This window comes from Nothoprocta perdicaria, unplaced genomic scaffold (genome assembly GCF_003342845.1).
Source record: "Nothoprocta perdicaria isolate Ctin4 unplaced genomic scaffold, notPer1 scaffold_170, whole genome shotgun sequence".
NCBI lineage: Eukaryota > Metazoa > Chordata > Aves > Tinamiformes > Tinamidae > Nothoprocta > Nothoprocta perdicaria.
In genome coordinates this window covers 126,427-139,332 of record NW_020454872.1, presented here as the reverse complement: position 1 = coordinate 139,332, position 12,906 = coordinate 126,427, and the positions used below count along the sequence as shown (strand labels likewise).

General features: G+C 60.5%; 1 protein-coding gene across 1 annotated transcript; it reads right to left on the bottom strand.

Moving 5' to 3' along the window:
- Positions 1-903: 903 nt before the first annotated feature.
- IKBKE (inhibitor of nuclear factor kappa B kinase subunit epsilon) lies at positions 904-9,416 on the bottom strand. Its single transcript, XM_026036104.1, has 20 exons — positions 9,330-9,416; positions 8,917-9,057; positions 8,390-8,519; positions 8,087-8,268; positions 7,591-7,751; positions 7,276-7,386; positions 6,950-7,129; positions 6,540-6,736; positions 6,073-6,137; positions 5,911-6,002; positions 5,708-5,809; positions 5,030-5,105; positions 4,828-4,940; positions 4,635-4,711; positions 4,369-4,408; positions 4,112-4,213; positions 2,661-2,757; positions 2,185-2,282; positions 2,013-2,084; positions 904-1,376 (listed from the first exon to the last, which is right to left on the bottom strand). The coding sequence occupies exons 1-20, from the start codon at positions 9,414-9,416 to the stop codon at positions 1,343-1,345; spliced, it is 2,157 nt and encodes a 718-aa protein (XP_025891889.1). The 3' UTR covers positions 904-1,342.
- Between the last annotated feature and the right edge of the window lie 3,490 nt (positions 9,417-12,906).

Sequence of the window (12,906 nt, the reverse complement as noted above, 5' to 3'; positions counted from 1 at the left end):
GGCTCCGAACCGGCACCGGCACCGGGCGCCCGCGGCAGCGCGCCGGGACGCGGCCCCACGGCCGGCGAGGCCATGGCTCGTTGCTCGGTCCGGTCCGGCCCGGCGTGGGGAGGAGGAGGAGGAGGAGGAGGAAGAGGCGCGGCCGGGGGGGGCGGCACCGGCCCGCCCCGAGGGCGCCGCCCCCGCGGGAATCCCCCGCCGGGCTCCCCACGGCTGCACCGCCCCCACGGGGACCCCCCCGTGGGACCCTCCGCCCTGAGACCTCCCCCCACGGGATCCCCCTCCCTGAAAGCTCCCCCCACGGAGCCCCCCTGAAAGCTCCCCCGCAGCCCCCCACCGCGGCACTCGCACGTCCCTTCGCAGGGCTGCGTTGGGGCAGGTTGAGCGACAAGGACGGTCAGCACAAACTGCCCCCCACCCCTTATTCCTTTTATCCTTTGCCAAGAAATAAATCCCTTTCCCTTGGCGCCCAGCCCTGCTCAGACGCTGCGTTAAGGAGAGGGCAGCAGCCCCAGGATCAGGGCTCCAACAGCCTGTGGTAAATCCCAGCTGGATGGAAAAATGATGCAAGTTATAAAATGGGGAGAATCCCAGAAAATAATTTGTGGGGGGTGGGAAAAAAGCCTTTAAATGACAGTGTAGTTGTACCCCTTCCATAGGGAGGAGCCTGGCTCAGCTGGCGGGATGGTGGTTTTAAAATTAAGAGCAATGGGAATGCTGCGAAATGCCCTGTGCAGGGGAGAGCTCTGCAGGCGCCCGCAGCCTCTCCAAGCTGGAAACCAGCCCCAAAGCATCCCAAAGTGCCCCAAACGTCCCGCACTCCCCTCTATCCTGTTTCTGCCACGGGAAGCATCCTGCTCCCGAGCTTTTGCCTCACATTCGGCAAGCCCAGGTGAGTGGACAGCAGTGTATTCTCAATAGAACGTCGTTCAAGCACACAGACACAGAGCGCGGAACAGAAACACCCCCAACAAGGGGATCCCTCGGCTTCCCATTCCCCCAGCTGCTGGCAGTCCCGCGGATCAGGGGTGCTGCCTTGGCCGGCACCCGCTTGTCCCATGGGAATGCCCTGGATGAGCCCATCCGGCAGCGTCAGGCCTCCTGCCCAGCGCGTGCCGGGCCGGGGCCGCGTCCACAACCTCCCGGGCAAACTCGGCAGGCTCGAGGCTTGCAAACTGCTCGAAGCCAATGCTGTGAAAGGGCCAAAACGCTGGAGCAGAGACGGAGGACAAGGAGAGTTCCCGAAACACGGACGCTGCCCTCGCCATGGGCCGAGGAGCAGGAGTGTTGCCATCCCCGGGAAGCACCGCTCACTCCCGTAGCTCCAAATCCACCGCGTCGCTCAAATTCCGGCAGCGGGAGCAGCCCCTTTTAACCTGCAGGAGCAAAAGAGGAGGATTTAGCTGAGAGAGGCCCCCAACACGACCACCCTCCTTCACCCAGCCCCAAAACTGGCGGGAGATGTTGGGTCTGGAACCAAGCTTTGAGCTGGTTCCTGCGTCTCTTGTATAACTGTTCATATCAAAGCACGACAGACCCTTTCTTGTCCCTTTTTTTTATTCCCTCATTTTTTTCATTTTCATTTTCATAAAAGCACATCTGGGATGAAAGAGCCTAAATCAATGAATTCCTTTCTTTTCAAACCTGATCCAGAAGCTTCTGGAGATTTTGATATTCATGCTGCTGCTTTGCACTATGCTCCTCAAAAAAGGGAAGCACGAGAGGGTTTTGCCAGCAGCAGGAGGCTGGTTTTCCATGGAGTTTAATCCAGGAACAGAAAGCACCTACTCCTCCGTGGCCTCCAGCAGCCAACTGAGTGGAGCAACACACGAAAAACACTGGGAACAGGGAGGTGCAAATGAAATAGCATTTATAGGAGATCATGCTCAGGCTTCCCAGAAGGACGAATGTTCCTGCGCTGCCAGAGCGTGACGTAAGCCCAGTGTCATTGCAGCACCCTGGCGACCCGCTCGTGGTCCCGGTTTGGGGAAGCGTTCCCGCGCGCTCCTCACCGCTCGATGATGCTGTTGTTGACCTGCAGCTTGCACGTGACCGACCTCATCTGCTCCAGCAGCTCCTGCATCCTGCGGGGTCCCAAAGCAGCCCTCGCTCAGCCGGGGCTCCGCTTGCCCCGAACTCGGCGTCCCGACACCCGGCTGCTCCCCCTGGATGCCCAGGACTCACCTAAGGGCCATGTCTTGGCGTGCCGGGTTCGGGAGAGCCGGCGAAGGGGCCAAATGTCGCTTCTCCATCAGGAGCGTCTGGAGGAATCGGTCCAAGGCCTGCGGAGACGGGAGGCTGCTGTTTCCTAGGGGCTGAGCCCTGGGCACCGACCGGGAGGAGCGGGGACGTCCTGGGACGTGCCCAGCCAATCCGCCCCATCAGGACAAGCGAAATAAAACAAGGACCAGGGCATCTGCTGGGTGTCTGGACAGCAAAATTCCAGATGATCCACCAGGAACACTGGTGCTTATAGACAGGGAGCCACCGGCTCCGGTGCCTCTGCTGAGGTTCCCTCTCCCTTTGCAATGCTCAGCAGAGGAAGCAGCCCCGAGCACTGCTTCAGCCCCCAAACACTGCAAGAATTCCCGCTTTGGGAAGCAGCCCGTGGGCTTCCCTGCACACGTGGCCCCGCTGGCGTGCCGGGGCCGAGCACCCACGCGCTGCAGGCAGTCCTGGCACTCGGACAGCGCCGCGCTGCCCGCGCCCGTGCAGTTGCTGAGCCTCTTCAGCTGCTTCTTTATCTCGCAGACCTTCCTAGCGAGAAAAGCACAACACAACAAGAAGAGAACGCCAGTCAGTGCTTAGCAGCAAGGTGGATTTGTTTCCTTTGCGTTTTGTGGGGTTTTCTGCAAGCTTTTGAAGTTAAAATCCCAAAGGCAAGCGGGTGTACACAGCAGGGCTGTACCCCCAGCTGCAGCGGGGCTATCCAGGGAGCAGGAAGAGCAGATTCCTTAGGGAAAGCGCAAGGCCGGGACTGCCGCCCCGAGTGCTGCTCAGGCTGCTCTCCTGCCCCGGCCAAGAGCCTCCCCTCTAAAAACCACTTGGGTTTCTACCGAGGCGAGGGCTGCTTTAGGATTTGAGGTTTATAAGGGCTGGGAGGATTCAGCAGCCCCTGCTTTGCCCTGGATGCTCTTCTGCATGTCCCATTTCTGCGCGGGGATTATTACACAGCCAGGTAGGAAGGCACAAAGCTCCGACCTGCTCCATCCCGGACCCCTGGGCCCCGAGGCCGCGACTGCAGGTGCCCCAGGGCGGAGGGGCCGTCTGCCAAAAACCATCCCGCTTTGCCCTGGCTCCAGACCAGGGAAGTGTTTAAGGTGAGCGGTCCACGTGCGGGCGCCAGAAAAACACCCACCAGACCACAAACCCGGGGAGCAAAGTCGAAACCCGGCCATTAAACCTGAAGCAAAGCTAAATCTAAACTCCAGCTGTGACTCATGAGGACAGGAAAACAGGTACAAAAATAACCCAGGAAAACAGGGAGAGTCTTTGTTTTCCCCCTGCACAGAGCTCTGGTCCCCGTGCTGGAGGGTAATGCATGGATCTGCATGGATCTGATGCAGGTTCAATAGATCAGGATCAGGCTGGAGAGCCCTCTCCATGGGAATCCCTGTCCCCGTCAACCCAAACCCAAAACCCCAGGTCAGGAGCAGGTCTCTGTGCGAAGGCATCATAGAAAATCAGTCTTTTTCCACCTGCACTTATACCCAGAGCGACAGACGATCTGCTTTAAGAGCAACCTTGCACTAAAAATCTGTTTTCTGCGACATCTTTTTCTTCTAGATGCCTCCCCCTCACCCCTGCTCTCTGCTGCAGCCGTACCCAGTGCATGGCACTTGATCACTGCAAGATAATTTGATCTTTGCCTTATTCCCCAAACACCCTTTAACGCAACATCATTCCCAGGGAGCAGATCTCTTCATCTCAGTAGCAATTTTGTCCTGGTACAACCACCTCGCCCTGGCAAAAAGCGAGGAACCAGCTGCCTCAAATGAAGCCCCAACATTTGGCTGGGTCGGGGCTTTTCTTATGTCATTTTAAACCCAAAAGCAGCTCTCATGGCAAAGCAAAGTGCTGCAGCCGGCGGGTGAGACCCCAGGAACGGTACCTCATTCTGCTCCCGTGCAGAGCCAGCATCTTTTGGTACCTCTGCACACAGTCATCTTGGAAAATCTGCAGCACCTTCCTGGCCAGGTGCCCTAAATTCACCCTGAAGACAGGAGAGGAAAAGAGAGGAAGGGGAAAAACGCTATTTCTATATAAAGCATGAAAATAAGCATCACAATTTAGCTGCGAGGAGGCCCAAAGCGGGCTGCAGCATTGAGCACGAGGCGCTGGACACTCATTCAGCAGCTCATTACTCACTTGTCCAGCTTGTGTATTTGCTCCTCGTTATAGCCCAGCCCTGGAGGGGAAAGACACAGTGAGCGGCAGCTCGGCCCCTTCGCGCTCCTAACTTGGGGAATGGGCAACTCCGGCTTCCCAGGGGAGCCGGAGCCCGGGGCTATCGCCACCGCAGAGATAAATAGATAATAGATAGATAGATAGATAGATAAAACCAGCAAATCAGCAGTAAAAGCGGGTCACTGCTGCCGTGCAGACTGAGCAGCTCCTTCTTGCCCGCCACGTACGCAGACACGTCCTGGCCTGCTTGAACTGCTTGTGGATGAGCTGCATCTTCTCCAGGCAGCACTCGATCTGCTGCGTGCTGCAGGGGACACAGAGTCCTGTTGGCTCCCCCAAATAGTCCTTATTTTTTAACCCGTGGAAAAGGAGAGGGTGATAAAAGGACACGAGAAGACCCGGGCAGGGCGCTGCACGGACCTCTTGTCCTCGAGCACCTCCCGGCCGTGCGCGGCCAGCTCGTCCAGGATGCCGTCCAGCTCGGCGCGGTGCTCGACGACGTCGTGGGAACGTTGCGAGAGGTCCCCCAGCACCTGCGGACGGGTCGGGACGGGTCGGGACGGGTTGGGTTGGCTCGGGTCGGGCGGCACCAGCGCCAGCAGGGCCACACACAGGGACTCACAGCTTGCAGCCGCGTCCTCACGGCGCCGAGCTCCTGCAGCGCCGGCGTCACCCCGGCGCCACCGACCGCCTCCAAGCTGCCATAAAGCACAAGGCAAAAGGGTCACAGGCAGAAAGGGCTGCTGTTTTGCAAGGGAGCAACACGGTGCGGCACCAAGGGGTGCAGCCGGGACCATCCGAGACGTCCCTGCAATTTGGTGGATGTTGCATGAACATCTGGGTTCCCACTTGCACAGGGATAAAAGCCACCTTGGCACCGACAGTGCGGCTGGGCTGGGAGTCGGCTCAGTGGAAACGCTCGGTAATGGGGTAAAAAATGGGGGGTTAGAGACAGCAGGAACCCATGGAGTTGCTCTGTAGCCAGAGAGCCAGGACTAACAAGAAACTGGAGACGGGTAATTAACACTGAAGCAGAGAGGGAGAAAAAACCCCGGGTGGCTCCTTTCCTGGTTCCTCAGAGAGTGGAGAACTTTCATGTTCCAGTTACCAGTTTGTTCCAGGAACTGGAGTTATTTCTGATTACCCAGGCACCGCTGAGAGCCCCACATCTTATCTGCAACCTACTGATGGCCCCAGAGCTCCTGGGGCTGCAAGGAACCCCCGAGGCCCCCGCTGCCACCTGCCCCCAGCCCCGTCCCGGTGTCCAGCGCTGCCGAACCGGCCCCGAGAAGCCACTTACAGCCCGCGGGTCTTCGCCTCGGTGAGCTGCAAGCAGGTGAGCAGTGCGAGGGCTCCCCTCCGCTGCTCCAGGAGCCGTGAACACTCCGTTTTCAGGCTGCCGCTGCCAACATAGAGCACAGCCCGTCCGGACGCGGCTCCGGAGCCGGCGCCGCTCCCAGCCCGGGGGTCCCGGGGGGCTGCGTGGGACGCGGGGACACTTACGTGACCCAGTGCAGCCCGCGCAGCAGCAGCTCCCGGCCGCGCCGCAGCGAGCGGGCGACGCGCAGGGTCCGGTGCGCGGCGCCCACGGCGCTCTGCAAGGCAAAGGGGCCCTGCGCGCGGCTGCCCGGCGCCGCGGGGGGTCCCGGGCCGCCCCGCGCCTACCTTGGCCGTGCTGCAGTCGGCCACCACATCCACCTTGGGGGCAAACTTGGGGAAGTCCAGGGCGGCTGCAAAGAGGGGGCACAGCGAGGGTGGAGCGGGACGGATCCCGCGCTCCCGGCCGGATCCCGCATTCCCGGCCGGATCCCGCGCTCCACCGCGGAGCCACAGTGACATCTCGTGCCTGCTCAGGCAAAGCACTGAGACAGCTCGGTCCCAACTCCCACACTCCAAGCAATTCCAGAGCAAAAGCGCCTGGAAGGCTGGGATGGGATGGAGAGCAAAGGGTGCCTGGAGACACGTGCATTGGGCAGCTGAGTCTGTAGCCTCCTAATCCTGCACCCCAGTCCCTGCTCTCCACACTGGGCCGGGCCCCATAGAACCCAAATCAAATCCCTCTTATGGGAATTGCCATTGGAGACTCCCTGCCTGGGCTGGGAATGCTGCAGGGCAAGGCCCAGGGCACTCACGGTCTCTGTATCTGAGTCCCACCGGGTCCTGGGGCTCGGTGCTCAGCAAGGCCAGCGGGTTGTGCTCCGTGGTCCTGCGGAAGTCGTGAGCTTGTAGGCTGGGATCCAGCTCATATGGATGGCCCTCGAAGTAGTATTCCTGGTGGTGCGGGGCGATGCTGGTTTGCTGGGACACGGCGTCCAAGAACTTGGTGGTGCTGAAAGGTGACAAACACAACAGGGTATTGAGTGAGAAATGAAAGGAGATTTCCTGCTGTTTTGTAGGACCAGGCTGCTCTGCTTCAACCAGCTTTAGAGGGAACCAGTCCCCCCACAAAGGTCACATCCCCAAACTGGGAGCTGAGGCTCCTGTTCCTGCACCTGATGCCCAGATGAGGTGTTTAGCGAGGCCCTTCCCAGGGCGTCCTTACGTGTTGTGGGAGTGGATGTAAATGCGATGCAGGGAAGCCTGCTGCAGGGAGAAGACATCAACCACCATCCTGTGCAGGATATCGCTGGTTTCTGCAAAAAACTGGTCAAATCCCCAGCACTTCTCCTGGTCTGCCTCCAGGATGTTAGCCAGAATTGGGATCAGCTGGACTTGCAGCCCCCTGCAGCAACAAGAGGAAGAAAGAAGAGCTGTTTCTAGCCGCCTCTGCAGCGGGGTTTCCTGCAAATAGGACACGTCCTCGTGTTTCAGCTCCTTTCCCCAGCTCTGAAAGCGGGACTGCCCATGGCCGCCCCGCAGGACACTCACATGGAGAGCTGGCAGGTGGCGGGCAGCTCGTAGCTCCACTCGATGCTGCCGTTCTCCTGCCGCTGCACGCCCGCGATGGCTCGCGGCGGCTTCTCCCTGGTGATCCTGTACCTGCCGGAAAGCAGGCGGCTGCTCCAGCCCTGCCGCGAGCCCGGCACTGCAGGGCACCGCAGGGCACTGGGACCCTGGGCTCAGCACAAGGAGCTTCGTGCCAGGAGAAAACAAAGGGGGAAAAGGCGCCAGCAGGGCGGTGCGCGGAGCTGAAACCCTCATCCAGGAGCCCTAAACGTGCTCCTCGCCGGGAGAGCTACATACATGACCTCCTTGTTCCTGCGAGGGCCGCCGAAGGGGATGAAGGGCAGGCTGCCGGTGGCCGCGTGGTAGAAGGTCACGCCGATGCTCCACAGGTCCACGGCGACGCCGTAAGCCTTTTGCTGGGGCTTCCGCAGAACCGCTCTCTCGTACATGTCTGGGTGCTAAAGGGAGCAAACATTTCCTGAAGCTTTGTCATGAAAACGCTGCATCTGAATTTTCAGCGTCTGAAAATCTGACCCCTTTCAAGTTTGCCTCTGCACATAACTCGTTAGCTCTGAAAGTTGCCCCGCTGTTGGATGGACACCGACCTCCACAGCACATTGAGCTGTGCTGACAAAAAGCCCTGTATGAATCCATGGGGACCATGCAAGAAACCAGCCCAGCGTTTCTCCTTCTGCTCTCGTGCATTTTCTCTGCAACTTGACTTGGGGACTGGAGTTTGGTCCCCACTACGTTGGAGTGGAGACCTGGGGCTCCCAGCACTGGCTCTACTCACGAGATATTCCTCCGTCCCATAGACCGACACAAACTTCTCATCATCATCCAGCTCCCGGGCGGCCCCGAAATCTGTCAGCTTGTAGATGCTCTGCCCGTCCTCTCCCACCAGCCGCATGATGTTCCCGGGCTTGATGTCGCGGTGGACGATGCCGTTCTCGCGGAGATGGTTCATTCCCGCTACTGGGAACGGGGGGAGACGGTGCGTTTGGGGAGAGCCGCGTCCATGTGCTCAGGCCGGGGCTGATTAAACATGGTGGAAGGGGTGGGATGAGCCGGAGCGCATCCCGGTTCCGATACGCACCCACGCACTGCAGCACGATGAGGAACTCGGACTCGGCGAGGCCGAAGGCGTTGGCGGGGTCCTCCAGCACGCTGAGCAGGCTCCCGCTCGAGCAGTACTCCATCACCAGCACCTTCTGCTTGCTGCTTCCCTGCACCGGAGCGGAGCGGAGGCAGGATAGCAGCTGGGAAGAGCTGTGCCCCAGCCCTGCCCAGGAGGTCCATGGGCTCCTCCCGCTCAAATCGGGACACCCAAGAGCTGCCCTCTTCCCCAAACACAGCCCTGGTGCTAAAGACACGGAGGGATGGGTGACACCGACCAGCTCCCAGGGACGGGAGCAGCATGGAGCGGAGGAGCAGGCGCTGAGGGGAGGACAGCGGCTGTCCCCATCAGACCTGTCCTCTCTGCGTCACGGCCATGCTCCAGCCTTGGCCTCCCCAGCGCCCCCAGCCTCCCTCGTGCCGAGGGCTGGGTAAGGGTTGGTAATGAAGCACAACGAGTGCCCATCCTGGCACCCATGGAGGCGGCTGAGCCCAGCTCGCCCTTACCGTCTCCTCCACGGCGAAGAGCTTGACGATGTTCTTGTGGTTGAGCTTCCTCAGCATCTCAAACTCCCTCATCTGAACCTCCTGCGGCCTGAAGTAGCTGGCGTCATTGAAGACCTTCACGGCCACCAGCTCCCCTGACTTCTGCGCCAGGAAGAGAGCAAGAAAAACAGAGCTGGAGACAGGGCGGTTTGTGCCCTGCACCAGCCTCGTCCGGAGAGGAGCTGGGAGAGCCAGCGGAGTCGGGCAGGGGCTCCCGCGGGCTCGGAGCAGCTCCCCTGGCCCCCGGCCTGTCCTGGTCACCCACTGCTTCCCGTTGCAGCTCCAGTGCCCCAAGCAAACCCGGCTCCTCCGCTCGGTGGGAGCTTCAGGGCTGGACCGGGGCCACCGCTTCCCTCCGCGGGGCCGCCGCTCACCTTGTTGCGCGCCCTGTACACGCAGGCGGTGGCCCCCTGGCCCAGCACGTCCTCGGGGTGCCACAGGTAGTTGGGGGTGCTCTGCATGGCCGGCGCTGCGGGGGGCGAGAGGCGAAGCCGGCGTCGATCCGGGCGCTTCCCCGTCCTGGAGGCCGCGCGGAGCCAGGCGCCTCCCCCTGCACCCAGGCCTATCGGCTTGCACAAGCCGGCGGCCGCGGAGGAAACGCTCGGCTTCCTGCTCCCGGAGCAGGAATTCCCCGCGTTGCAGCCGGAGCCGCTGCCGGCGCGGCCGGTTCCCCAAGCAGGGCTGCAGCCATCGCCAGCTCCCGCCGGCCGCGAGGCCACCGCGATGGGCGCCAGCCGCGGCGCCGCGGCGCCCCGGGTGCTGGGAGCAGCAGGAACCGCCGCGCGGAGCAGCCAGCCCTGCACAACAGCCCCGTGCAGATTCCCAAGCGTTTCCTCCTCCAGCAACCAGAACTGTGCAGCCCATGTGAGTCACTGCAAAGCACTTCTGCAACATCTGGGGGGTGTCAAGACCCCCAGGGCAGTTGGGCCCCATCAACAGCTCCAGGAAGGAGATGGGGGCGGCCTTTGAGCTTGAGCTGGGGGAGCCCCCAAGCTGCAAAATCCCTGCAGGACACGGCGGTGGAAGCGGGTGCAAACGAAACACAAATGCAGGAGCTGCCCGGGGCCTCCAGGAAGGGCCTCCTGATGCCCAGGGTGTCCTCAGGGCAGCACCAGGTCACGGTGTCGGCCAAAAGCAAAGTAAGTTGAGTCAAGTGAAACTCTTAAGTCGTTGAGACTCCGAGCGGGAGGAGATGGCGCTCGGGTTGGGCTCAGCCCCCCGAAACGGTGCGAGCGCCTTGGGATGGGGCAAGACGAGGGGGAACCGGTACCTGGGCTGCCCTTGGCTGCGGCGCCGCGGGTCCCTGCTCCGGTATCACGGATCCCTGCTCCGGTACCGCGGGTCCCTGCTCCGGTACTGCGGATCCCTGCTCCGGTATCACGGATCCCTGCTCCAGCACCGCGGGTCCCTGCTCCGGCACGGCCGGGATGGGAGCGAGCCCCACGGGACGGCAGGGATGTTGCGGGAAGCAGAAGCTGCGGGTCATGTGATGGAGCTCGGCTGCAAAAAGAAAGCGAAACAGCAACTTTTCCAGCCCAAACTCAGGCCCACTGCCGCAGAGATCCCTGTGTTCGCCGTGCAGCTGGAGAGGCGCCCGTGCCGCGCTCCTCGCTGCGGCTCGTGGAGGCGGGAAGGAAACTCCTAAAATATCTGATAACACTAAGGAAAAGAGCGCGATGCCCCTGGCCCAGCTCCAGCCTCCACGTTCCCCCAGCAGAGCCCACTCCCTCCACACGCCCTTTCCCTCCCTTTCCCAACGCTCGTGGTCCCGCTCCCTCTCTTTCCCGTTTTCCTCCCTTTCCCGATGCTCGCGGCTGCCGGGACCGGCCGCTCCGGCTGGGGGCAGCAGAGCCACGGGAAGAGGCCGGCGGATCCCGACACCTTCCCGCGGGAATCCCGCGCGGAGCCCCGGCCTTCCCCGCGCTCCCACCGGACACCAGGCACCGCTGGCCGCCGCTCAGCGTTTCCACCATTCCCAGAACATTTATTTCTCCCAAGCTATTGCTAATGACAATGGATACACTTCGTTGCCCCCGTATGGGCTTCAACATTTCCAACACATGTCAACTCCTAATACTGTACAATACTGTACCAAAAAGGGGAAAAAGAAAATGATGTACCTCCATATTGTACAGTTATATATACAAAGTACAATTTTACACAGTTTAATATATACACCATATATATATCGGTGTAGAAGACACGGAACAATGAAACTTTGAGCAGGAGCATTGCATCCCACCATCAATAGTTGCTGCCAATAGCAAAGCAAGCCCCAAAGCGCCGCGCGAGCCCCGTCCCGAGGCTTCAAGCCCCAGGGGGTTTCTCCCCTTGGCCGTGGAGCTCGCAGCGGCGAGCAGAGCCCCGCGCCGCCCACGCTCGTCTCCCAGACGTGGTGGGGAGGGTCCGGAGCGGCGGCCCGGCGCCCGCCCGCCCCGTCCAGGACGAACCGGGCTCTCCCAGCTCACGCTGGGTCAGAGGCAGCACCGACACGTAGCAGGTCTGGGCTTGTTCCAGGCCCGGAGGGGCTGTTCTGCACCTGGAGACCCTCCCTGGAGACACAGGACACGGCCCAGCAGCATCCCAGTGCCACCCTGGCCCCCAAGGAAACATCCCTGTTTCTCCGCTGGCCCCTGCGGGACGTTGGCCAAGACCAGCTCCTGGCACAGCCGGGGTCACAGTGCTGTGACAAGTGCAGGTGGCAAAGCCAGCCCTAATTCGCTAAACCCAAACACGGGCTGAACTCAGGGGCTTCGGCCAGGGGTGACTCCCGCTCTCCCGCGAAGCCGGTGCTGCCGCCCCGTCGCTCACCGTTTCTCCAATGCAGCCGCTTCCAGGGGCGTTTTCCCGCTGGCCCTTTGCTTTCCGTGTCCCTGTGGTCCCTTTGGAACAGCAGCTGCTTTCCCGGCTCCCTCCCCGCATCCCAGCCATCCCAGCCCACCCGCTCAACACGGCCAAGCATCGCAGCGCCAACGCGAGACGCCTGCTTCACTTGGGGGGGGGAACCCAAAAAACCCAAATCCCCCCAAATATTCAGCAGCCCCAAGCCCTGCAAGGCTGGAGGCTGTTCTGCAGCACGAGGACGGGCGCGGGAGCCCGTGTCGCTGGAGCACCCCGAGCTCGGCAAGGTGGGCGCCCTGGGGCGGCCCCCCAGGCAGGCTCCTGCCCAGCGCCAAAGCGCTTCGCTTTGCAAATAAATTGATGAGAACCTGGTTACCTTAACCTACTTCTGTGCAAGAACAACCTTGCCTTCAAAAGGAAAGGAATAAACCCCAGCACAACCCTCCCCCCAAACATGAGGTATTCAGCACAGGAAACCCAAAGACTCTTGCAACAGGTATCAAAATACATACACACATTTGCAATGCACGGGGCTGCTGTCACAGCGCTCCCCAACCCCTTTCCTTGCAGCAAGGCAGTTGGGACGGAGCAAACACAAACGTCTAGTCGGCTCCCGTCGCTTCGGCACAAAGAACAGGTTCCACATTTATAAAGCGGGAGCCTTTGGATTACCTTGGAGAGGCAAACATTTAGCAGTCATTAACACACGCTGCTCAGTTCCCAGCTAGGGACGTAGAACAGACACGGTTAGAGCTCTAAACACTATTCAGCTCGATGGCCTAAAATTGTACTTTATTTTTGAAGTTTTGCTTTGGATTATTCCAATCCAACACTTGATGAACAAGAACCCTTTGCTCATACAAAGCACTATCGAACAGACGTACGTTATTCCAGTTATCCAACACTTCTTGTCTCTTATATTTGACACATACATTACATAAAAGTCATGAAGAAGTTCCATGGAAGAGCTAGTATTCCTTCAGAATATGAAGATACGAAGCAACATTTCTACCTCCACAAGCAAACCACCGTGTCTCCTGTGTCCACAATACATCGGTCTCTTCTCTACGGTGCCCGCTGCTTCGGAGAGCGGCGCCGACGCCTCCAGTT